The sequence below is a fragment of the Thrips palmi genome, unplaced genomic scaffold, assembly GCF_012932325.1.
Source record: "Thrips palmi isolate BJ-2018 unplaced genomic scaffold, TpBJ-2018v1 HiC_scaffold_10, whole genome shotgun sequence".
Classification (NCBI taxonomy): Eukaryota; Metazoa; Arthropoda; class Insecta; order Thysanoptera; family Thripidae; genus Thrips; species Thrips palmi.
The window spans coordinates 5,172,114-5,198,033 of record NW_023144621.1 but is presented as its reverse complement, the minus strand read 5'-3'; the positions used below and the strand labels follow the sequence as shown (position 1 = coordinate 5,198,033).

General features: G+C 54.4%; 3 protein-coding genes across 3 annotated transcripts; 1 reads left to right on the top strand and 2 right to left on the bottom strand.

The window, feature by feature from the left end:
• On the top strand, positions 1-21,275 carry LOC117648149 (ATP-binding cassette sub-family G member 4-like). The gene is made up of 12 exons (XM_034390402.1): positions 1-133; positions 4,908-5,131; positions 16,928-17,045; positions 17,358-17,547; positions 18,084-18,468; positions 18,556-18,669; positions 18,754-18,872; positions 18,962-19,130; positions 19,260-19,360; positions 19,442-19,597; positions 19,680-19,925; positions 20,006-21,275. The coding sequence occupies exons 2-12, from the start codon at positions 4,927-4,929 to the stop codon at positions 20,183-20,185; spliced, it is 1,983 nt and encodes a 660-aa protein (XP_034246293.1). The 5' UTR covers positions 1-133; positions 4,908-4,926; the 3' UTR covers positions 20,186-21,275.
• Positions 21,259-23,201, bottom strand: LOC117648155 (carbonyl reductase [NADPH] 1-like). The gene is made up of 6 exons (XM_034390412.1): positions 23,015-23,201; positions 22,525-22,653; positions 22,308-22,439; positions 21,976-22,214; positions 21,684-21,889; positions 21,259-21,597 (listed from the first exon to the last, which is right to left on the bottom strand). The coding sequence occupies exons 1-6, from the start codon at positions 23,033-23,035 to the stop codon at positions 21,476-21,478; spliced, it is 849 nt and encodes a 282-aa protein (XP_034246303.1). The 5' UTR covers positions 23,036-23,201; the 3' UTR covers positions 21,259-21,475.
• Positions 23,202-23,606: 405 nt separating this feature from the next.
• On the bottom strand, positions 23,607-25,663 carry LOC117648167 (carbonyl reductase [NADPH] 1-like). The gene is made up of 6 exons (XM_034390438.1): positions 25,132-25,663; positions 24,774-24,902; positions 24,565-24,696; positions 24,230-24,468; positions 23,943-24,148; positions 23,607-23,852 (listed from the first exon to the last, which is right to left on the bottom strand). The coding sequence occupies exons 1-6, from the start codon at positions 25,150-25,152 to the stop codon at positions 23,731-23,733; spliced, it is 849 nt and encodes a 282-aa protein (XP_034246329.1). The 5' UTR covers positions 25,153-25,663; the 3' UTR covers positions 23,607-23,730.
• Positions 25,664-25,920: the final 257 nt, after the last annotated feature.

The window sequence follows — 25,920 nt, the reverse complement described above, 5'->3', positions numbered from 1 at the left end:
GGCCGAGTGAGCCAGTGTTGTCGGCGGCATCGGCGCGCGTAGACCGACCGCGTTCGTCCCGTTGGTGCTTCAGTTTCATGGATTACCGCCCCCCAGTGGCCACATCGTCATCGTCATCCTCGTCCTCCGCGAGGTAAACAACGGGGAGGCCGACGGCGTGCTGCGCCAGCATGCGCCAGCTGGGCTGCTCGCCGGGCGGCGGCGGAAGCCCCGGCCCTGGTGGCTCGGCAGGGCGGTGTCCTAGTTTGCGAGTGTCCTGCCGCCCGCCCCCGCCCGCCCCCGCGCCCCGCAGGACCCCGCCGCGAAGGGCGCCCTTCCGTCTGCCGTTCCCACGCTGCTCTACGATCATTCCCGAACCCTCGCCGCCGTTGGTGCCGAAAACCCGATCCTGGCCGTGCCGGCCGTGCCATAGTCCGTGCGGTGCGCCCAGTCGCCCAGTGCACTGGGCTTGGTGCACCACGCCTGGGCCGGGAAAGTGCCTCTTGCCGTCTTTGCAGGGTGCGTCCGAGCCGGCCAGGCAGCTGCTCTAGTTGAAGCGCTAGTTGGAGTTAAGTTGCTGCTCTGGTTGGAGTTGGCAAGCCCGCAGAAGGCCCCGCTGGCCGCGACGCACTGCCATGCGATACGGTGGCCAGTGATACAGTGATACACGCGTCGCGACGTGCCACGCGGGCCACGCCACTGCAAGTCGAGTCCAAGCGCACGGAGTGCACGCCTCTCCGGGGGACATTCCACGGAAGCACAGCACGGCAAGCGCGACACAGTGGACCAGAAGACCGGTGGAGGCGGCCAAAATCCCGGACGCGTTTTGAGCTCCAGAGTCGCTTAGCAGGACTCGAACCGAACGTGTGACGCCACCAATGGATTCCTCGTTCGGAGAGCAATCCATTGGTGGGGTCACACGTTCGGTTCCAGTCCTGTCTTGCCACTCTGGAGCTCAAAACGCATCCGGGATTTTGGCCGCCTGCGCCGGTCTTCTGGCCCTCTGTCCCACTGTGCGCGGCCGGCGCAGCCAGCGCGGTGGCGGACCCAGATCCTTCCGTACTCCTGTACTTGTCTAACCAGTGTACGCGCTGGATGAACAAGGAGGGGGGGAGGGGGGCGGAGGACGAGAAGGAGGGACAGAGAGGGGGTTGCCCGGCTATAAATAGGGCCTGGGTGCTTTCCGAACTCCAGCCGCGTGCACGCCCTCCATCGACAAGCCGGCAGGCTCGACCGTCTCGCTCGCACTCGCGAGGCGTTCCGCCGGGTGCGAGAGAGACAGAGCGTCGTCAGTCCGCAGACACAACAGCAAAAAAGGAAAAAGCGCCGCCGGAGTGCTCATATGAGTATTATCGGTATCATTAGCCGGCTGGATCAGACTTTTCCAGACTTCCGTGTGCGCGTGTGCACCGTCTGGAGTCTTCTGGAGAGTCTGGAGTCCCCGCCAAGGATTCGCTGGGGAGAAGGTGGACTACACTGCCAGGGTGGCGTGCCGCGCAGTGCCGCGCAGCGCTGCGGCCGCCGGGTCCACCGCCCGCGGCAGGCGCCCCTCCCCGACCGGTCCCGGCGGGTCGCAGCCACCACGGCAGTTGTTGTCTCGGGTGCCAGCATGCCGGCAGTCCCCCACAGCTGGGTAGCGCCAATGGCTAGAACCGCTAAGCTGGCCAACGGATAAAGAGAACCTGAAATACAATTTGGGACTCGAGTTAATCGTCGTTATGCACGCGCGCTGGAACGGGCCGCGCCGAGCGGCGACCTTCCCGTCGGCAGGGGCGAAAGAAGACCCCCGAGTACCGTTCGGGCGCGCCAATAAGAACCGAGAGTGAACAGCTACGCCGAGCCGAGCCGTCGAGGAATCGAACCGGCGTTCGAGCGCTCGACGCGCGCAGCCAAGGCGGCGCAGCGGCGGCGGGGCGCGGGGCTGCCTGGCGAGACTTTCTTTGTCCTTGGTCGGGGCTCCGATGGGGAGGGGGGGGGGGCTGTCGCAGGGGGTGGGTGTGTGCGCTGTGTGTGTCAGCAAGTCTCCCTCTGCCGCGCGGTCAGCCTGTCTGTGTATCTCCTCCAGTGTGTGTCTATGCGGTGGGGGTGGCGTCGCCATGGCGCGGCCCGCACAAACAGGTTGGGGCCGTTTTCTGGCTTTTCTGCCGCGCTGCCGCCGCCACTCCCGCCGGGCTGGCTCAACACTGAACGCGCAACGCGTCGCAACGCGTCCCACCTCCACTCGCTCGGCGCGTACCCTCGTTTGTGGCGCCCTGGCAGTATCAATGCGGGCCGGGCCCGCTTGAGTGGCGATGGCGACTACATCTTCCAGGGACCGCACAGTGGACCAGAAGACCGGTAAGGAGGCGGCCGAAACTCTAGACGCGTTTTGAGCTCTAGAGTCGCTAAATGGGACTCGAACCGAACGTGTGACCCCACCAATGGATTGCTCTCCGAACGAGGAATCCATTGGTGGGGTATCACAGGTTCGGTTCGAGTCCCATTTAGCGACTCTGTAGCTCAAAACGCGTCTGGAGTTTTGGCCGCCTCCACCGGTCTTCCATTCCACTGTGGACCGTCTTGATAGGACTCCCCCCCCCCCTCCAAGCCGGCGGGCGATCGACCGGCACGAGGTGCGCGAGGCGCGGCGGCGCGGCGCACGCAGGAGGACGTTGTCCCGTCGCACCGCGGCCAGTTGTTGATCCCGTTCAAGGCCGTGCGAGTGCGCCGCCTGCCTGCACCGCCTGCGCCGCTGTGGTGGGATCACTGCAAGTGCAGCGCCTTCGCGACACAAACGGACAGACAATGAAACCCTCGCAAATAAGCAAAGGCACGAGTAGACTGCGATTTTAAGGACACTCGTTCCAGACGTCTCCGCTTGGTCTCCGCCAAAGAAACCGAGGAAAAAGTGGTTAGTTTTAGTTTCGGCTGGGGTGCAAGTGCACCCGCGAGCACACTGCAAGTGCGGCAAGGAACGACAACAGGAGTGTGTTTATCGGCACACCTTGGGTTCGGCGGGTAGTTGCCTCACGGTCCGCGTGGCTCGGCGCGGCTCGGCGTGGCTCCGCGTCCGCCCGGTTAGTTCCCCGTTTCGTAAAGCCCTTCTCGGGGCCCCTCGTCCCCTCAGCGGGCAGTGCGGCGAGCAGCGGCGAGCAAGGTGCAGGTCGGAGCGTCGCACGGTGCGCTGTCGCGCGGCTGTCCGTGCGCTGTCCGGTGCGTCTGTCCGGTGCGTCTGTCCGGTGCGCTGTCCGTTGCGCCTGTCTGGTGCGGCTGTCCGGTGCGGCTGTCCGGTGCGGCCGTCCGGTGCGTCTGTCCGGGCCGTCTGTCCGATACGGCCGTCCGGTGCGGGCATCCGGTGCGGCCGTCCGCGGGAGGCGGGGGCGGTGGCCACGCACACCGGGCCGCGGACGATCATCGTACACGCGTGGTGGCGACCGCAGCGTGCCGCAGCGTGGCGGCCGGGCTGTTACGCCGGAGCGGCCGGAATCCTAGGCGAGTTGTTTTCGTTTTTCCAGAGCAGCGCCAGGGGCGTGGCTATTCCAAATGAAGGTCTCGCTCATGATCCTTTACGACCAGGTGCTTGTTGTTGTTGTTTTTGCTGCCACCGCTTCTCATTTCGCAACGGGGCAGGCTCGCAGGCTGCAGCGCTGTAAAAGCTAACCCGGCCGTTACGACTTTGAGGCGACTGAGGTTGTCGCCCCGCGGTCGCCCCGCGGTCGGCAACCGGACTCGCTGGTTCGACTCCCCGCCCCGGCCAGCCACATTTGGCGGTTCGCTCCGAGCGCCTGGGCGGTAGGCAATCGACACAGCCGTGCGGGCGGGTTGCCTACCGCGCATTGCACAGGCGCTTCCGCACAGCGCGCTACCTCCTTGCCGTTCGATTCGCTCCAAGCGCGACGTTTCGCCACCAAACCAACCGCAAAAAAATTCAACAGAAAATGCCGCCAGGTGGAGCGATGCAGTGCAGCGCTAGTGTCCAGCGCTTTAGCCCGCCTTGCCTGCCTTGCCTCATCCGAAGCGCTGCCCGCCGTCCCGCCTGTTGCCTCCCTTGGCGACCTTCCAGGCCTTCCAGGCCTTCCAGGGTTCGGGCGTAAAACGCGTCAAAGCGAGGACGGGCGCACAACGGGGGGCCACCCTCGCCGATGGCAGCGGGCCGTCCGGGCAGCCAGGCGGCAGCGCCGCGCCTGTCTCTCTCGCACTCTCAGCGCGACGAGGACGACAGTCGGGGCAGGACGACGCCGAGGTGTCCGACTCCGCGGGTCGCCAGCCTCTTCGATTACAGCCACGCGATGTTACAGTGTGGGGTCGCGGAGGCTGCCCGGGGAGTGCCGAGGATGTGCATCCAGGCCGATGCAGCCATGCAGCCGCACTGCAAGGGAAAGTTTGTAGTGGCGTGGCCGGCGGGCGCCCCGCCGTGCATCATCATTACAGTGCAGGCCCGGCCGGCATGCCGGGGAATGCGGACGGCCGGGCGGAAAGGGCCGTAATAGTCCCGCCGCGCGTTCCGGTTCGGCCGCGCGGTTCGGCGGTTCGACGCCGGGCTGCGCCCAAGTCGACTTGCATTGTCCAGGCGCCGGGCAGGCCAAGCCCTCGGCCGAGCCCTCGGCCAAGCCCGCGGCCAAGCAGGCTGCCAGTCAGCGCTCAAATCTGGAGCCGGCCAAACGGGTTGGCGCTTACATCACCCGGCGCCCTGGATCCACCCTGGCCGCTAGACGCCTCCCCCTCCAACGCGATCGCCGGCCCAGGGGCGTAGCGGCGTAGCGGCGCAGCGCTACGAGGCGCCCGCCGCACAAAAACGTAATATTTGCTAGGCGGTGGAAAGCTGGCGTTTGTTGACGCGGCGCGGCGGTGTCGAAGGTTTCGAACGGAAGTTCGTGGAAACGAGGTGGCCGTCAACTCGCTCGCACTGCCAGCTCGCCTCATGACTCTCTCTCTCTCTCTTCCCACAGGGGCTGCTAGACCGTCGCCATGGACATGATCACCATGAACACCGGGCTGGCGGGGGTCGAGCCCGTGGAGGGCAAGTGCGTCCTCGAGGTGCCCGACGACAACCCGCCCCGGCCCCTGACGCCCGTCTGCACCAAGAGCAGGGAGCTGTCCTACCTGCCCGAGCGGCCCCCCGTCGACATCGAATTCACCGACCTCACGTACACCGTGCCGCAGGGCCGCAGCGGTAAGTCGAGAGGCAGTCTGGCACAGTGGAAGTGGCGGCCGAAGTCCCGGACGCCTTTTGAGCGCCAGAGTCGCTGAGTGGGACTCGAACCGAACGTGTGACCCCACCAAGGGATTGCTCTCAAACGAGGAATCCATTCGTGGGGTCACACGCTCGGCTCGAGTCCTGCTCAGCGACTCTGGAGCCCAAAACGCGTCTAGAGTTTTGGCCGCCGCCAGCTCTCCGCCGAGCTCTATTTTTAGGGCTAAAAAGAAAAGCTCCAGGGGACTTTCTTTTCTGTTTGCTAGTGTTGCAGTGGGTTAGTGCGCCCGGCGACCTCGTGGCCTGGTTCGAGCGTCCGCGCGGTTGTAACACCTTTTAAAGTGCAAATAGCGGAAAAGGCAATATTTGAGCTGGGCGCTGCCACCGGCGGAACATGAATGCCCCCTGTCCACACGGCGCTCTCTCTCTCTCTCTCTCTCTCTCTCTCTCTCTCTCTCTCTCTCTCTCTCTCTCTCTCTCTCTCTCTGAGGAGTAATCCTGGAGCTAGCGCTATAACTTAAGCTTAATGCCACAATAAAGCCCTTGAAGAACCTCAGTAACCGACGGCATCCGTGACAGTGGAGCTTCGATGCCACGGAAAATTCGGGGCGTTCAACTGCGTTCAATCCGAAATGATGACGACGTGGCGTCCTTGGCGGTGGGATTGGCTGCGAATCGCACGTCGGCGTGTTGCCATTGCGGCTGCACTGGTCGAAGAGATAGGCTAGTCGGGCCCGAGGGCCGACGGACCCCTGGGCGGCTTGCTCGCCGACTCCGCCTTCTAGCGGCACGAGTTCGCCGCTTCGCAAGGTCAATCAACTCCAATGTCCCACGCTTCGCGCTTCGCGCCCCTCCCAGGCCGCAGTCGAACGCTGCTTCAATCGGAAGCACTCACACACAGAAGCACTACCTTCACACACACACCACACACACACACACACACACACACACACACACACTCACACACACTACATACGCGCACACTGAGACCCGTGGCATAGGCGAAGACCACCTTGTACAGCCCCCAGGTGCCATACTCCCTAAACAGTGTCGGACGCTCACTCACACGCACAAACACACAACACATACACGCAGAAAATTTGGGCGCTGCTTCTCCCTCTGGTAACCCGATCAATGGATTGCTCTCCAAACGAGGAATCCATTGGCGGGGGTCTCACGGTCGGTTCGAGTCCGATTTAGCGGACTCTGAAGCTCAAAACGCGTCTAGAATTTTGGCCGCCTCCACCGGTCTTCTGGCCCACTGTGCGCGACAATGCTCAGCTCATTGCTGGGCCTTTATCGCCTTATTAGATGCACGAGTATTAGCCGCAATAACAATTTGGACGGAGCCATTATCTGGTTGCCCCCGTGAACCTGCAGCGCGAGCAGCGCCTTTGGCAGCGCGGGCTGCTCCGGTGGAGGGGGGAAAGATCTTCAACCTCTCTAGTTCAAATACAGCTGATACAGCACAACCCCTATCTGCCGGCCGGCGACCACGCGCCTTTGGGCCGGGAGGCAGTTTGAGTTCCGAACCGTTGTCCGCAGAACCGAGCACCAGGGAGATGCGTTCCAACCGCGACTTGGCAATGTTCTTGACTTTGCAATGCTCTAGACTTTGCTATGTTCTTGACTCTGCTATGTTCTTGAATGTTCCTCATGATAGCAAGAACGCCTTCCTGGCTGCTGGAATTCTGGAACTGTTTTTTCTCGTATGAAAGAGTTTTGCTGCACAAGCTTCATTTCGCACGCTACTTTTGCTCATTCGAGCGTATCGAATTAGACATGGCATCAAGGCGTGCCGCCATGCAGCGCTGTTGCCGCCAAAACATGTTTGCGGCCGTCCCGCCAAAACGACGCTCCCCGAGGGACAGTGTCGTGACAGTGCTTGTCGCTGATGGCGGTGTTGTTCTTGTTGCGAACGCGTCTGTCTGTCCGTCCGTCCGCCCGCCCGCCGTCGAGACGCGCTCTATGACGTAACCTAATTGCAGTGCAGCTTCGGGATGCACTAGAACCGCGGACGGACTTTACCGTTGCGGCAACCGCGCCATGCTTGACTATACTTTATCAAACGGCGTGGTGCCCGTCCGACGCCCTCCGTGAGAGCGAGAGAGACGGAGCGAGCGAGGCTGGGAGCCTCCGACTTGCCTTCCCGCGGTTTTCAATCCCGGCGAAACCGACGACGCTAGCAGGAAATCATGCGACAATCATTTCGGTATACACACAAGGCGTACTCGAGGTGAAGCAGCAGGCTTGATGCCTGAGGCACTGGAAAAAAATGAGGAAAAAAAAAATAGCTTTGCGTTTCCGCGGGAGTTTCCGCGAGCGTTTCCGGCCTCTGCACTTCCTGAGCCAGCCGCGTTTTTTTGGGCAACAGCTAGGCACGGATCTCGAAACTGGTATTTTTGACGAAATCGTCTGCGGACTTCCCTCATGACTATTATTCCATGATGTGAATTGAAAATGTGCTGATATAAGAATGTTTCGGAGGAACTTTGGCGTAGCGCTGGCGTTCGCGAGCGTCGCCTCTTGCGAGTCTCCCGAAAGGTGCAGGATCCGAAAGAAGTAGTCGGAGAAGCACTCAGTGGAGGAGTGATGACACCTCGGCGCGCGCTGTGCAGACATGCAGACAGGCAGACAGAACCGCGCTTCCCGGAACGGCTAGGACTCGCTTCGAAAGGCATCAACGGGTTAATTCGACGACACTGTTTCTCTTGAGTCGCTGAGCCGCACAGTCGAGGAAGTTACCACAATGTGCCAAGATAATGTCCGCACGGCACAGCGGAGCAGCGAAGTTCAACAGATCGAAAAGATTTAAGATGTACGTTGGCCCGACTGGTTCCGCGCACTGTATTCCTCGCGACTTTGTCCCAAAGCCCTAATGACCATAACACGGCCAGGTTGAAACCCGAACGAGCCAGAAACGAGGTGGAAGCCAGTAAAATCTGTAACATCTGCCTTCAATATCGTCCTTGGCGGCGGCCCGCCTTTTTTTCGTCGCGTTTCTCGGAGAGGCCACGCACATGTCATATTTCCTTCCTATGGTAATGCCCGCCATTGTTCGGGCCGATGATTACCATACTATTTTGTTGTTTTTTTCAATGAGGCCCCCGCAGCCTCCCAGCAGCGCGGCGACAAGTGCCTCCCCGGCGCGCGGCGTTAGCGCGGCGCGGGCAGGACCCGCTCAGGGTCAAGGTGAAAGAGAACCGCCGGGGAAAAGGACGAAAACTCGCGTCGGCCAGGGAGTGCATTAACGCCCATTTCGAGTGCCTGCATCTCGAAAGAGATTCAACAGTTGAGCGCGGGTTGACTTAAATTTGAAATCAAATTTTAAATTTTTCTTAAATTTGTAATCAAACTTTGAATTTTATTTAAATTTGAAATCAAATTTTGAATTTTTGTCATCCTTTTTCACAAATTTTGTTTCATCGCTAGCTACATGATAAAGCTCCAAAAAAATCGCCAAAAAAATGTTAAGTTGTATTGGCTTGCACCCAGAAAAATAACCTCTTGATTTTTCATTTCCTTGGATCTAAAAAACGACAAAAGAAAACAAAAAAAAAGTTAATTTTTTTCTAGATCTAAGAAGTCATTGTTTCGGGGTGTGGCTCCAACCGCCGCCTGCGGAGTCCTGGGCGGGCCGGGCCGCGGGACTCGCGAGTGTGGCGGTGCTGCCTACCGCGGACTTGACAGGCGCCAGCGACCTTTGCTCCGCCCGCTCTGCCTGCCCCTCGGCCGTCTATTCCCGCTACCGTTGTTGCAACCGACCACGTGACGTAACGACCGAGTCTGATCGGCCTGGACGACTGTCCCTTACGCCCCGCGCCCGGCTTCGATTCCCGCCTCAGTCACACACACAAAAAAAAAGCTATGACCGAAAACTTGCTTTCTTTACCTCGAACCTGCCCCGGTCCATTTTTGAGATTTACGTGTCCTTTGTAAACGGTCTTTGTTTTGCCCTCTCCATGGCCAGTGACGTAAGAGTTCCAGTCCTTGCTGGTCCGTCCGTCTTCCAATCTGTCCGCCCGGCCGTCTGTTCAGGAAGTGCATCGATCAGGAATTGCACACCTATTCGTGCCGATGCACTATCGGCCTTGGTTCTCTAGGCAGGTCAGCCCCGGTCATACGGCGCGCCTGTCTGTCTGTCTGTCTGCAGCAGTCCCTCTGTCCGTCCGCTCGCCCGACCTACTGCGCGCGGCATCCTCGCCGCGATCTGCTTTAGATTTCATTTCATTCCCCAGAAGGAAAGTCGTTGTTGTTGTTGTTGTCGTTCTTTTCGCAGCGAGGCGGCACGGCCCGCGCATTGCACGTTTGGGCGAGGGCCGCGTGCAGTCGCGCAAACGTCCAATTCGAGTCGTTTCGCGGCGGACTGCGTTACCACGCTGCGAAATAATTGCGAACGGGCAGCTGCGCACTAGAAACACGATTAAGCCGCGCGATGACCAATGCACTGGCTGCTGGTGAATGTGCGGCGATCGCTCAGCGCGGCTCAGCGCCACTTATTCGAGTGTCGGTCTCGCCGGCCGACATTCGATTACTCGATTAGACCAGTCGTGCCTGCGCAACGAGATTTCTGTCTCGACTACTGGTGTAGCAGCACCACACCCCGTCACTTTCAAAAACTTCAGCAAGGAATTTGAGCATTTTAAATGTAGTTCAGAAAAACTAGGTCGTTCTCCCCCCCCCCTCTCTCTCTCTCTCTCTCTCTCTCTCTCTCTCTCTCTGCCAGGAAACTGGGAAACTGAGCCATCAGCTGAGTGACACCGTGACCATGCGTCTGGAGTCCTCCGGTGCGCGCCGAGCCGAGGGGGAGGGGGAGGGGGGCTGGGGAAGGGAGGGGGCAGCGCCTGCAGGCCTGCAGCACCCAATGCAACCTTGACCCAGTAAGGGTCCCTGTCATACGGTGTAGCGCCGAGGCGGCGCCATTTGACTGCCTTCCGGCGCTTGTTCGCCGTGCCGCGCCGCCGGAACTCACTGCGGTTGCCATGGCGACGAGATCAGCGAGACGTGATTGGCGGGGCGCCACGCCACTGCCACCTCGCGGAGGGAACGACCTGGCGGCGCCTGCGTAGACAGCCCGATTCCGCGCAGCGATTCATCGCTCTCTCTCGCACCCGTGCGGGCCGCCCCGTGAATGCGAGAGAGACAGAGCCACGAATAGCGATGCTCGATATCGCTCTGCTGACTCGGCAAAAAAAAGACAACATTCCATTCCAGCGTTCGCCATTTGATAAGATCGACAAGGTTTTTTCCGCGAAAAGCTAAAAATTTGGCGAAAAGCGCGTCCGATGTGCCCGAAAACAAAGAGTGGCCGCAATCTCGGTTTCAATCTCAGTGCCAAGCTGTCATAATCGTAGCGACACTGTCAAAACGCGCGTCTAGCGCGTGGGACAAGTTGAAACGGAGACGACCCTCACGCAGTCAGTGTCACAAGGAGTCGGAATGAAATGCGTGATCAATCAAAGGGCCGTTCCATTGATCGTTGCGTAGGCAGCCGTAGGCAGTGGCCGGCGTGTGGGCATTCTTCGTGGTGCATTGTCACTGGCAAGTACACTGGCGGAGGCCCGAGGAGGCTCCAGTTTTGCAACGGGCACTGCCACAAATGTTTCTTGTCCTAGCATCTGCCCCCAGGGAAGCCCAACAAATGTTTAAACGTGCCAATACTCCCTTTTTCCCCTTTCCGGTCTTCACCAGACAGTCTCCCTCTGGCGAGGGTCCCCTGATGCAACGCATTACAACGACAAAAATATTCGCCCATCGATTCGATTAATCGAATTCGATTGCCGGCAAGGCCACGCCGACCCTATTTCCTTATCTCAACGCGTGTCTTAAAAATGCGGTGACAGCTTTTTCTTTTGTTGTTCCTTTTTTTCCTGTTTTGCCTCTCTTTTGGAGCGTTATCGTCTGGTCCACGCGCAGCTTGAAAGATTAGATTGGGCCTGACCAACGTAATTTGGAAGGAGTGGATGCGACGTCACAACGTTAGGCACCGCGCTTAGGAGCGTACATTATAATGTGATCTCTCTTTCTATTTTGGTAACAAAGATTGGGCCTTAACGACCTCTGACGCGGATGAAGATCCGTGGTTCGAGTCACATTGGAGGCGGTACTAGTTTAGGTAACAATTTTTTCAAAACCTAATATCAAATTCAATTTTTTTAAAGATTAGGGCTGTACGAACACTCGCAATTTTTACCTTGAGTTTCAAACCCAGAAGTACGAGTTGGTTTTTTTTGCAGGGTGTTGCCTATCAAGCCAGCTAAATTCCCATCCAGCATTAGAGCTTCAAACGGGCGAATCCTTTTAGGTTCCGAGCCGGCATACCTGTTATGCGAGGCTGTAAACAGTTTTTTGCGCATCTCTGGGCGGCGGTGGCGAGCCAGCCGTCCGACTCCAAACCCGTTCCTTTTTCTTAATTTTTCTCTTAGGGCATAGTCCTGTCGCTGCGACTTCCAGAGAGACTTCGTCTTCCAAAATAGAAATAAAAAAAGACCGCAAATATAGGATTAGGATTGGTTGGCCCCGTGACCGCCACGTGTCTAAATCGGAGGTTCCGATCGCGTTTTGGAGTCGAGTTCCGGTAGAAAAAATAAAAGAAGACCTTCCTCGAGACCCACTAAAGCAGATGCCAGGTGATTCAGTTCAAACAAGCATTTCCGTCAGCAGTGTGACCGGAAAAGTAGGCTAAAGTGGAGGCCAAACACCCGAGGGGGCGATGACCTAGGCAACTCCTGGCAAAAGTGGTGGCCGCAGAGCTCGTCGAACACCCGTATTTTTGGCGTCCTTTTTGCCTACTTTTCTGGCGACATCACACCAGTACCAGCGTTCGGAACGCTCCGAACGATCGCGTCAAACTTGAAAAATACAGTGCAGGCGGCGGTGCCAGTGACCGTTCATCGTCAACTCGAGTTCCGCCCGTCGGGGTTATCGGTCAGCGCGCTCTCTCTGTCTCTCTCGCACTCACGCGGTGTCCCGTAAGGGTGCGAGAGAGGCAGAGCGGCCGAACTCTTTGCAGAATCAGCCAGCAGCCGAGGCTCCCCCCACCCCCGGAGCAAGGACAGTTATTGAAGCTTTTACTCAACTTCGTGAATCTTGAATGTAACGTCAGTCCTGGTTCGATTGAATTCGACACACTGCCAAAAAGGTCAAGTCGACGGCTTGCCAGGCGACGGCGAAGTGTGCCTGCTTTGCAAACCCGCCGGGGTTCGGCAGAAACCGGGCCGGGCCCTGTGCCACATGCTCGGGTTTGGGTTTGTGGCACTCGAGGCCGAAACAAAGCGAAGGGCTAGGCCGCGGCAGTGTAAGGGTCTTCGGCCGTCTTATGCCCGCTGAAGAACCGCCTGGCCTACTTCCTCTGCAAAGCGACCTGCACATTCACGTTCGCATTCAGCGGCGAATGTGAAAGTCACTCTGGCAGTGATGGCTAGTTCCAGCGGGACGGCGGCCCGACAGGCCCCAGTCACATTTCGATTCGACGCTCGCAATTCTCGCCGTTGACAAAAGATCAACAGGTCAATTTTTGCTTATTTTTCTCCGTCAAGTTGGCTCGCTCTGCCCAAAAGCGTTCCGATCCGAATTTGCAGCGCGTGCCGATGCCGCTAGCGGCGATGCCTGGCAATGTCGCCAAGTAGTACAGTCCGCAAAAAAATAAAAATAAAAACAAAAAAGCGTCGTATCGGTGCTCCAATTTTTTGGCCGCGATATCTCGGCCGTCCAACAAGTGGGTCAGGCTGCACTGCACTGCGCATGCCGCGCATATCGCGTTGTCTCTCTTGCACTCGCGGGCCGCGCCGCAGGGCCGCAGGGGTGCGAGAGAGTCAGCGCGAATCAGCGCAATTAGCGTCCTGAATCGCTCACTCAATCGTCGAGGACAACGGCGTACACAGTGGGCCAGACGACCCGTGGAGGTGGTCAAAATCCCGGACGCTTTTCGGGCTCGAGAGTCGCTTAATGGGACTCGAACCGAACGTGTGACCCCACCAATGGATTCCTCGCCGGAACGAGAAATCCATTGGTGGGGTCACACGTTCGGTTCGATCCCCATTTAGCGACCTTAAAGCTCAAAACGCGTCCGGGATTTTGACCGCCTCCACGGGTCGTCTGGCCCACTGTGCACTCGGCTGTTCCTAGCGCCTTGCGGTACGCCAAGCCAAGCGACTCGTCGGCCCGTCGGTTTCGACGGATGATGGTTTATTCCACGACCGGCGGCCAGAAAAAAACATCATCACGACTGTTCTAGCGCACTATAAAGTCCTTTCCAGGCGCGCAAACGTACCCACGTGCACGTACGCGTGCGAGTGCCCCCCACACACGTGATCGAGAGATGGAATTTTCCCGTGCGCATTCCTTCAGGCGCTCTGGCCAACCGGCTTTGACCGGGCAGGGCAGGGCAGGGCAGGTCAGTGTTCGCGCGGTCGGCGCGTCAGTCACTGCAAAAGCGGCAATGGGCAGCCGGCCGGCCGGCCGGAGGCGACTCCGCTCGGCTCCGCTTCCTCCTCGGGGATCATTGCGGCGTCTCGGGCCGGGCGGGCGAGGCGGCCGGGGCGGGCCGAGGGGCCAAGGCCGTGGCGCTAAATCTCCGCCGAGACTCTCGATTCGTTTTTTTAGCTCCGAATTTGCGAGTTAATGGCACCACCGGCCGGCCGGCACCGGCAGCGTCTCGCGACTGGCGTACCGCGCGTACACTGGCGCAGCGGCCGTACCGCCGGGCACTGCCGGGAGGGCCAATAACGACATAAAGCGCGCCGCCGTGATTTCACTTTGAAAGTTTCAGAGAGGAGGGAAGTAAGCGATTAGTTTTTCGACATTTTACGACTCTCTTGGAAACTTTTCAAAAATTTTCTTAAATGTTTAGTTTAACTTATTTTTGAATATTTTCTTTAAATATTTTGTATGCACTTGATTCTTTTGGAGCCAGAGTGTGTGCAGAAGTAGTACTATGATTTTCGCGAAGGGTTTCTTCGAGGTTAGCAAGCCCGCAAGCAGAGACTGAAAAGGCGCGCAACCCAAACTATTCCAAAAGGAAGAGTGGCAGTCGAATCGGGGACAGATGGATTTTCGCGAGTAGCCGACTGACACGGTAGTGTCCTACTGGTTGCCGCCGGCTTCAGCGATGCGAGACGTCTGGAGACGTCCTGCCTCGAGACTAGAGACCGGTCTTTTGGCGCGAACTGCCTGGACGGGCCGGCCCGCCTCGCCCGCCTTCAGGCCTTCAGGCCCGGCCTAGGCCCGGCGACACGCCAGGCAGGGGTGCCACAACACAGGCCACTCCCAACTTAACTTCCCAGACGGCCGTTTTCGTCCTTCGCCATGATAGGGGCAGCGTTGCCACACAAGTGGGCAAAAATGTCCTCAGAATGGAGCGCTTGGGCGCGCAGTGGGCCAGAAGACCGGTGGAGGCGGTCAAAATCCGGGACGCGTTTTGAGCTCCAGAGTCGCTAAATTTGACTTGAACCGAATATGTGACCCCACCAATGGGTTCCTCGTTCGAAGAGCAATCCACAGGTGGAGTCACACGTTCGGTTCGAGTCTCATTTAGCGGCTCAGGACCTCAAAACGCGTCTAGAATTTTGGCCGACTCCACCGGTCTTCTGGCCCACTGTGGGGCGCGTTCCTCGCGCTCGGTGCCGGGCCGCGGAATGACAATGTGACCGCAAAGTGACCACAATGTGACCGCGTCGTCGCTGTGCCGCCGGGCGTGTTCGATAAGGCGGGGCGCCTGTCGGCCCGAGCCGTCTCCGTCTCGCGTGCGGCTTATGCCTGCTTACCATCCGACCGCAACACGCTTTTGCTGTCTGGACGGGGACGGTCTGGACCGAGGTGCTTTCCACTTCGCCCACCACCCGCACGAGCCGCGCTATGCGCCGCTGCGGAGGGGAGGGGGAAGGCCCAAGCAGCAGGTCGCCACCTAGCGCGGGCAGGTAAAATGACACCCAGAAGCCAAAACGTGGTGGCATTTGACTTCAAATCTCCCTCCACTGGGTGCAGGCCGGGCTAGACACTCGGCCGAAACGCAGATTCCGTTCACTAAGTCAGTGCGGTTTCGCGGAGCCGCGAAAATGAATTCCCAGACCTCGTTTGGCGACACAAATTGGCGGCACCATCGACTGATCGATAACGCGCGACTTTTCGATCCACCGATATGCACAAGGCGCGCGGAGGCGCGGCCGTTGCTTCACGATATCGCAACCCAAGCCACGATACAGATGAAATCCACTCCGCGACGCGACGCGATGAGTCAACCAAAACAGGCAGATGCAGATGGGGCGGTCTGGGCCGCCTGGTGGGGGAAGTAGTTTCAGCCGGGGCTCAGACAGGGACGCGACGGGCGGGGCGGGGCGGGGCCGTGTCAACGTCGGTAGCTTTGAGCTTCGCTCTTCGACAATCTTGTCTACATTGGTCTTTCGCTGGGGCTTTGCTTCTAACCTGAGCCCTCGACAGCGTTCGTGGGGATGGGACTTCCCTAAGAGCGTTGCCGGGAACTTTCCTCGGTACTTTGGTACTCTGCTGTGAACGAACTCGGTTTCCGACACTTTCCTTCCTACAATGAGTCACTTGGCACTTCGCTCGCGGCGCTTGGTACTCCATGAACTTTGCTCAATACTTGGCACTTTGCTTTAGTCGCTTCCTGCTGCGTTGCGCAAGCCCTGGCGGCCAATTGAAAGCCCGGGCGGAGCGCGCAGCCCAGCGCAGCCCAGCGCAGCCCGGCCAGGGCGCCTGAGTCCGGAGAGTGTAGCGAGTCTGGCTAGGCCAGTCCCGCCCGGCGCAGCCCGGCGCACCGCCTCATGAGAAACTTGCGCTGCGCGGTGCGCGAGCCTAGGAGTGTCGAGGCGCGAGGCTGCGCGGGGCTTAATGGAATAGAGAAACCCGGGGCGGGGCGGCGCCGCGGCAAGGCAGGCCAGGCAGGCCAGGCGTGCCCTAAGGTGCCTCACCGCAACCCCAACCCGCAGTGCCGTGACGTAAACCAAATCCCTTATTACGGACGACCCATGCCGGCATGCCGCGCGCTACTTCGGCCCTCGCCTTGTGTGATCCACTTTAGCCCGGCCGGCCCACAGTGGGCCAGAAGACCGGTGGAGGAGGCCAAAACTCTAGACGCGATTTTAGCTCCAGAGTCGCTAAACAGGACTCGAACCGAAAGTGTGACCCCACCAACGGATTCCTCGTTCGGAGAGCAATCCATTGGTGGGGTCACACGTTCGGTTCTAGCCTGATTTAGCGACTCTGGAGCTCAAATCGCGTCTAGAGTTTTGGTCGCCTCCACCGGTCTTCTGGCCCACTGTGCGACGCGGAGCAGACGGCCCGGCCCGCGGCCCGCGCCAGCCGCGCCAGACGGAGGAACAAAAACAAAAAAGTTGTAGACTGGCGATTCCCGTCCCGGGCCGGTCGGTCCCGGTCGGTCCCAGCCAGGCCGTTATCGCCACGCGGCCATGCGCTCATGAGGGCGGCCGGCCACTCGATTCGACTTTGACACACTCCCCCTCCACCACCCACGCGCCCCCGCACGCCCCCGCACGCGCAGACGTGACTCACGGCGAGTCGATGCACAAGGAAGTGCCCGCAAGGTGCGTCCTTTCGATTGTATCGACTGTCGAGCTTCGATTGCCGCCTCCACTCAACACTCACCTTTTTTCGGTCATAAAATGGAATAGCAAAAGATTCCTAAAGAAAAATACTTTGCTTGCTGCACACACATGTGTGTACACTGAAAGTCCTTTCTCTTTTTCGCTCGGCCCGGCTGCTGAATAAACGTTGCCCTATTTTCTGTTTTTGCCGCAGGCTCCAAGATGATCCTGCGCAGCGTGTCGGGGCTCTTCCGGTCGGGCGAGCTCACCGCCATCCTGGGGCCTTCCGGGGCGGGGAAGTCCACCCTGCTCAACGTCCTGGCCGGCTACAAGTACGTCCTGCCCCACCAGTTACGCCGGCCGCCCAGTGCACAGTGGATTTGCCAGAAGACCGGTGGAGGCGGCCAAAACTCTAGACGTGTTTTGAGCTCCAGAGTAGCAAAACAGGACTCGAATCGAACGTGTGACCCCCCACCAATGGATACAAAGAGAGCAGTCCATTATTGGTGGGGTCACACTTTCGGTTCTAGTCCCATTTCGCGACTCGGGAGCTCAATACGAGTGTAGAGTTTTGGCCGCCTTCACGCGGTCTTCTAGCCCACTGTGCAGTGCGGCTCTCTCTCTAACGTTCTCTCTCTGTCCAGGACGGGTGACGCGACGGGCACCATCAACATCAACGGCCGGCCGCGCGACAACGACGTGTTCCGCAAGTTGTCGCGCTACATCATGCAGGAGGACCTGCTGCAGCAGCACATCACGGTGCTCGAGTCCATGACCATCGCCGCCGACCTCAAGCTGGGCAACACGCTGAGCCGGGCGCAGAAGCGCACCGCGGTAAGTGCAAGGCTCTGGCTGCCTCTGGCTGCCTCTGGCTGCCTCTGGTTGGCTCTGGTGACGCGGCGCGACGCGGCACGACCGCCGCGCGACCCTCTTTCGCCGGGTCAAACGCCACGCCACCGAGCCGAGCCACCGTCACCGCCACCATGCCGCCACACGCCGCCACACGCCGACCCGGCGGTGTCGGATGGGTTGCCTATGGTGTAGGCGCTCGCGGCGCTGCGGTCGAGCGGCCTGCCTGCCTTCCGGGCGCCACACAGTGGGCCAGAGGACCGGTGGAGGCGGCCAAAAGTCTAGACGCTTTTTGAGCTCCAGAGTCGATAGATGGAATTCGAACCGAACGTGTGACCCCATCAATGGATTCCTCTCCGAACGAGGAATCCATTGGTGAGGTCACACGTTCGGTTCGAGTCCCATTTTGCGACTCTAGAGCTCAAAACGCGTTCGGGATTTTGACCGCCTTCATCGGTCTTAAGGCCTACTGTGCGCTGGTTCCACTTGGTTCCACTCTAACGGTGCGGCGGCCGTTGCAGATCGAGGAGATCCTGGACATGCTGCGGCTCACCAAGGCCCGCAACACGCTCACGTCGCGCCTGTCGGGCGGCGAGCGCAAGCGGCTGTCCATCGCGCAGGAGCTGGTCAACAACCCGCCCGTCATCTTCCTGGACGAGCCCACCACGGGCCTGGACGACCTGTCCTCCTCGCAGTGCATCCAGCTGCTCAAGATGCTGGCCCGCGGCGGGCGCACCGTCATCTGCAGCGTGCACACGCCGTCCGCCAAGCTGTTCGACATGTTCGACCACGTGTACATCGTGAGCGAGGGCCAGTGCGTCTTCCAGGGCAAGGGCCGGGACATCGTGCCCTTCCTCGCCTCGCTCAACCTGCACTGCCCCACCACCTACAACCCGGCCGACTTCAGTACGCCACAAACCCATTTTTTACCATTTTTGCGAGTTTTGGTATGAATTTTTAATTCATCCTTTCATGTCGTTTTTAATTTTGCAGTGGTGGAGGCGGCCAGCGGCGAGTACGGCAACCACACGGAGAGAATGTCCGCCGCGGTGGACAACGGGCGGTGCTACCGGTGGTGCAAAGACCCGCGGACCCTCCAACATCAAAGTGAGTTGCCCAGTCAGCGATAAGGTTTTCGCCTAAAATCATCACACAACACTCATTGTTGTACTTTTCCTTTGTCATTGATAGGTTCCAGGACAGACATAGTAAATACAACTCCCAGTGAAAATTACGATTTCAGCAGTTCAAGTTTCTTGCAGTTCAGAATTTTAATGTACCGAATGCTACTGCAAATTTGGCGAGATTCTGTAAGTACTGAGTTCTTAGATTGGCAAATTATGTTTCTCGTTATAAAACCTACATGACTTCCTAACACTTTTTCTATTGATTGTTTCAGGGCTACCTACTACTGGTTACATCAATGCACTTCTTTGTGGCGCTAATATGTGGAATGCTGTTTTACCAAATGGGAAATGACGGATCAAAAACCATTTTTAACTTTGGATTTTGTTTTACATGCATTATTGTATTCATGTACATTCCCATGCTGCCAGTTCTCTTAAGATGTAAGTATACTTTATGCCTTGTCAGTATCTTCATTTAATTTGCTTTTCAAACTAGCATTTAGTATTCTTTGCTATGTGATTTCTTAGTGTCGAGTTAGAATTGTGTATCATGTTTCTGTTTCTTCCCAGTTCCTGAGGAGGTTCAACTTCTTAAGCGGGAGTACTTCAATAGATGGTACAGCCTGAATGCCTACTTTTGCGCCATGACAGTTGCAAGACTACCCACACAGGTAAATTTTATCAACATACATTTAAGGTCATTTTTTTAATTTATGTACAATGTCCACTGTATCAGCATTTTTGCATTTCAGCTCATTCTAGGGCTCTTGTACATAGCACTGGTCTACCCCATCACAGACCAGCCTCTTGAGCCAATGCGCTGTATCAAGTTCTGCGTCATTTGCCTTCTTGTCTCCATTGTATCTGAGAGCTTTGGACTAATCATTGGTTCTGCCCTAAATATTGTCGTAAGTTACAGTTCTGTAAATACAAATGTTTCGCTATTGTACTTCCTTGAAAGCTAATATTCATATTTTATTACTTTTACAGAACAGCATGTTTGTGGGGCCAGCATTTTCTGTCCCATTCATGCTTCTTGCTGTCTATGGAATGGGTAACGGTTCAGATGAAAATGCAATTCCTTTACACTACCGCTTGGCAATGTCATTGTCATACCTAAGATATGGTTTGGAGGGTATTGTAGTGTCCATCTATGGTGACAACAGAGCACCTCTTATTTGTCCTGACACAGAAGTGTATTGTCAGCTTCAGGATCCCCGGCAACTGCTCAGAGAGGTGAGATTTTCTTGAAACTATGTTTACCTCTGAGTTTGTCACCATCAACTCACACAATTCATTTTTACTGACTGTTTCAGATGGGGATGGAGCACTGTGTCTACTGGGTGGATGTTGTGGCTCTTGTGTCATCATTCTTGCTTTTCCGACTACTGTCCTACGTTGTGCTTCGAATTCGTCTGTCGACCACAAAGCCAATCCCGGCTGTCACCTTTATTACCAGGATGGTTAAGACACACTTAAACATTAATTTGCGATGACCAATTGGTGAATAGAGATATGTGAAACAGACTGATTTAAGCCATTTTTCCATGACAAAAATCTGTGAAGCAGGGTAAGAAAAAGCAAAAGAATGGTGGCTATTTTTCTTTTTGTCTGATCTTAAGGTATTGTAAAGTTTTATTTAAGCAAACTCATCTGATTTTTAATGTGAGCTCTGCGAATTAAATTTATTTATTGAAGCATTGAATCTATGCAATATAATGTTTAAATGTGCAGTGATTTGAAACAAGAAGAAACTGATGCAATGCCATGAGGACAATTTTTATTGATTTCAAACTTTAGTTTCTTATTCTCATAAAGTTCAAATTAGTGATGATGAAGCCTGATCTTACATTTGCAAAAGCAATTACTTGAGATAAATTTGCCAAGGTGTTTGTTGGTTTTCATTATATACTAGAGCATACAACATACCCTACGTTTCTGTCTTATAACTACTGTACTATTTACTTATGTTTTTCTCTGAATGCTAGTGATGTGTGAATGTGATAGCTTATTTGCCACATTCTTTCATAATCATCTCTTATGTGATAGACTATTAGACTAGACTAGAACTGTTTGTAAAGAACCACAAAGAACCATTAGTTCTTTTAAGAAAATTTCATAAGGAAAATTATTATTTTCTGCCATGGATAATTTTACTAATAGTATGTAATGTTTTTGCTTTAGCGTTTTGAGCAGTTATAGCCATACATCTAAAGTGAAGAACTGTGATACATTTTGAAAGATTGCAAGAAGTGGATTTATTAGCAATCTACCTATTTTATAATCTTAGATCACTTCATAATTTTTGTAAGATGAACATTTTTGTGTTGAACGACGTGTTATCTGAATGTGTCTTTGAGTTTTTGTTTTAAAATGATTTATAACTGTAAAAATGATGAGTGCACATTTAATGCATTCATAAATGCTTGTGACATCCCATGGCTGACGTAACTCCTAATGGGATCTTTTGCTCAACTATTTTCAAATATATTTTGATAGCATTATTAGCAAGAATACAAAGTGTAAGTATAAGAGCGAATTTTTCAAGGTATTATTAAAGAATATTGAATGTTGTTCATCCATTTATTCCATAAAACGTTGTTTCTTTCACCCTTGAATTCTCAAACCATGCCACATAAACAAAACCTAGTACGAATTAGTGCACAGAGTGACGCAACTCACACAACACAGTCAGCAACAAATTGCTGCCGGTGATGGTTATGTTCAGATTGGAGAATTGTTAGTCAAGGACAAAGGAAATTATGACTCACAAACGAGCGTCAGCACTAAACTGCAGCTGGTGTTGGTTGATCCCAGGCAACGATCCTCTTATCATGCCAAACATAGGCTCCACGGGGCTCCTTCACATTGGGAGGCAGCAGAGAAAGATAGACAGCAGCAGCAGAACCTTTAAATTAAAATGGTACCAAATGAAAAACAACCAAGACACGAGCAAAAATTTAAAATAAGAGATGGGACAGCACTTCATCATACCTTCAGCAATTGTCAGTGGTCCTTGGTGACTTGTCATATCAGTGTCAACATATCCAGGATGGACAGCATTCACAACAACGTCCTCAGGGCCATTTTTGTCAAATTCAGCCTGCTGGATGAATGACAGTTTGCTCACACCAACTTTGGACACGACATAGGCACCGTTTCCCCAACCAAGTGATTCATGGTTGCCATCCTTTGCAGCCCTTTGAAAAATAAATAGAACATTGTAATTTTAACACAGACAGGAATAAAACATGCTTGACAAAAAAATATCAGAGATTAAACTTACTGTACAAAGCTTTGCATCAAATTTGACAGCTCGTCAATAGTGAGGGCAGGATTCAATAATTTCTTTCGAATTGCTTCTCCAGGAATACGCAGAAGATGGCCAGCGGAACTGGACAGATTCACAACTCTTGCATGGGGGCGCAACAAGGGAAACAGTTCTCGGCAGGTGTCGACCAAGGCAAAATAATTTGTTGCTAAGGTTACTTCAGCCTGAACACTGAATGGATCTGTTGCTGCATGCTGGAAGGGAAAACAATGAAATGAAAGAATGAACAATGAAAGAACAACTTTTGACTGTTTAGAATGTATAATATCTGCAAAAGTGGAACTTACCTTAAAAGCAATGCCAGCGTTGTTTACCAGGACATCAAGACCCCCATGCTTCTCTTTGATGAAATTCTTCAAAGCAAGAATACTATCTTTATTGGTAACATCTAGCTGATGAAACTCTGGTTTCAAACCAAGCTGAAGAAAGTAAAGGTAAGATTGATGATGCGAATGTGTTGATTTAAACACCCCAAGCAAATTTAAAATGTACCACAGTATTTACCTTGTTCAATTCTGCAACAGCAGCTTTACCCCGACCCTCATCTCGTGCAGTTAAATAAACGATCCCAGGGAACTTCTCGCATAAGCCTTTCACAATACCAAACCCTATACCTTTGTTCGATCCTGTCACCTGTTGCACAACACAAAGACACAAGTCAGCAGATAATTAAAAACACCTTAGATGTTGAATCAAACAAGCATCATTTTTGAGAATGTTTCTCAGAAGACATTTTAATTTTATATCTACTTTTTATTCACAAATAGCGATATTTTTTTAAGTCCTGCAGGTAGGGCCACGATTTTTTGAAGAACATAGCTGTGATAACTTTATCATCCAGATCCCACATCATCAGCAAAATTCTGTACACCGAAGTGCCAAGGTTAATGGAAAGAGCTGTCACAGCACTGACATACTAGTGTCACTTTGACAGTTTTCACTGGACCACTGGACATAGCACACATAACCAAACTTTCCTAAAGTTTACACTTACAAGTGCGACGGGCGTAGTCATTGTGGTGAAGGCGACTGGGAGATGAAGATGAAGATCCACTGGCTCTGAATAACAAACTTGGAATGTCTGCCTGGCTTCTGTGGCGTAATCGCAGCCACTGGAAGTCACGAGAACGGGCGACCCGCGCAGTGCTAGCCGGTTAATGGAAGGGGAAGGTGAGGGGAGGGGGAGGGGGCATGCGCGCTGCGGACAAGCTGGGCGGGTGGTCATCATGTTTTCGGGACAATCTTGGAACTTTGGTCTTGCGCCCAAATGCGACCCCGAAAACGGAAACGACTCATCTCCAGGACGATAGGATTCGACAAACCATGGTTTACAAACAAGTGACGTGCAGCGTGCAGCGCGCAGTTTTAGCCACCCTTAGGCGCCTGCGAACAGCGAGGTAGGCCACCGGCTCGATCTGTAATACACCTCTGTGGAGACGGTGGCCTACGTTGCCCCTCACAGGGGCGAGGTAGGCCACCGTCTCCACAGCAGTGTGTTGCAGAACGGGCCGATGGCCTACCTCGCAGGCGCTACGTAACTGGCTTAAAGCCCTATATCTAACAATATTCCAATAATTTAAAAATCATTATTTAAAAAAAAAAAGTGTTTTTATTTTCCTTTGACTTTCTGAAGAAGGTCACATGCACAAATCGAGCAGCGGCTTCTTACAGAGTGACAAATTGTTAGTCAATTGAAACACACTGTCAGCACTAATCTTCAGCTGGTGCTGGTTGGTCCCAGGCAACAATGCTCTTGTCAAACCAAACGTAGGCTCCACGGGGCTCCTTCACATTGGTAGGAAGCAGCGACAAATAAATTGCCGCAGCAGAACCTTTGAAAATAAGATGGACGCAAATGAATGAAATGCAACTTTGACACAAGCCAGATTTAAAATAAGAAATGAGGCAGCACTTTGTCGTACCTTCTGCAATTGTGAGAGGTCCTTTGTGGCTTGTCATATCAGTGGCAACGTATCCGGGATGGACAGCATTCACAACAACGTCCTCAGGGCCATTTTTGTCAAATTCAGCCTGCTGGATGAAGGACAGTTTGCTCACACCAACTTTGGACACGACATAGGCACTGTTTCCCCAACCAAGGGATTCATGGTTGCCATCCTTTGCTGCCCTTCAAAAAGTAAATAAAATATTGTGAATTTAAAAAATACAAGAATAAAACATGCTTTACAGAAAAGACCATAGAACTTACTTTACAAAGCTTTGCATCAAATTTGACAGCTCGTCAATTGTGAGATCAGGATTCAAAAATTTCTTTCGAATGGCTTCTCCAGGAATGCGCAGTAGATGACCACTGGAACTGGAGAGATTCACAACTCTTGCATGCGGGCGCAACAAGGGAAATAATTCTTGGCAGAAGTCGACCAGAGCAAAATAATTAGTTCCTGAGGTTAATTCAGCCTGAATGCTGAATACATCTGAACCAGTTTGCTGGGAAGAAAATTTTGTCAAATTAAAGTCATAGAAACAGTTTATGATTATTGATAGAGCAAATATATGCAATGAGTTGTGTAATAATGAGCTCACCTTAGAGGAAATGCCAGCATTATTTACCAGGACGTCAAGGCCACCGTGCTTCTCTTTAATAAAATTCTTTAGAGCAATGACACTATTTTTATTGGTAATATCTAGCTTGTGAAACTCTGGTTTCAAACCAAGCTGAAAATAAGTAGAAACTAAGTATGATACACAAACATATTGATAGAGAGACGTTTAAAATGGATCACGGTATTTACCTTGTTCAATTCTGCAACAGCAGCTTTACCCCGACCCTCATCTCGTGCAGTTAAATAAACGATCCCAGGGAACTTTTCACATAAGCCTTTGACGATACCAAACCCTATGCCTTTGTTAGATCCTGTCACCTGTTTAACAACACAAAAAAGATACAAGTCAACAGAAATCGGAGATGCTTCAGACATTGATTAGGCTCAATACAAGCAGAAATACGCAATACCACAGGTGAAGTTAAAACTCACATGAGGTGAAGCGGTGGTGTCTTATTGAATTAATCTCAGACTTATGACCGCAAAAGCATGATTAACTTGTCTTTTGGTTTGTACAGGGCAGCACATAACCAAACCTTCCACTTACAAGAGCCACTGGAGTAGTCATTGTGGTGAAGATTGAAAGGGACAATCTGCTTACAGTGGCTCAGCAACAGTGTAGCGGGCAAGGTCGGAATGTGTGGCTTCTTCCGTGGCGGTGTCACGAGGGCAAGTATAAAACTACCGAGCCGGCGAGGATTTGTTGTGGTTGTGGTGCAGCCGACAGGTCTTTAGAGAGAGGGGGAGCGTCCCTGCGTATCCCTGCGAAGCGGCGCGTAGGCAACCCATCTGGCATTCCCTGGCTGCGGGCAGCCCAGTGCCCGGGCGCGAACTTCCCCTTGACGGCCGTCACGCCTGTCGTCGTGGGCCTCCGCCGACTCTCCGTGTGTGGATGTAAGCATGTGAGGCCATAATGCTCACGCGGTGGGAGCGGCAGATCGAAAGCCAACCAGACGCAGGCGGATGCGCGCTATCAAGGCACTCGACCGGCAGCCCAGCGGCCCGAAGAACCGTAGCGTCTTCAAGTCCTGCAAGGAGACTCGACTCGAGTCACCACCACCCCGACAAGTGCCAGGCAGGACGTGCTATCTCAACTCAACCGCAACGCGAACGACGAGTTACGAACGTCTTGGAAACGAAAACAAAAACTTATTTCATGAATTCGATTACCTATTTTTCCAATCTTCTGCATTGTGCTGCATTATCTCGGACCGCTGTAGAGATAGACAATTGGATTGCCCTGTTCCTGGTAGTCAGCCCAGCCAAGCCCGTCCTGCGTTGGAGTGCCCGGCTGTAGCTGCAGTCCCAGGCGGAGGGATTGCCGCTCTTTGCCCTT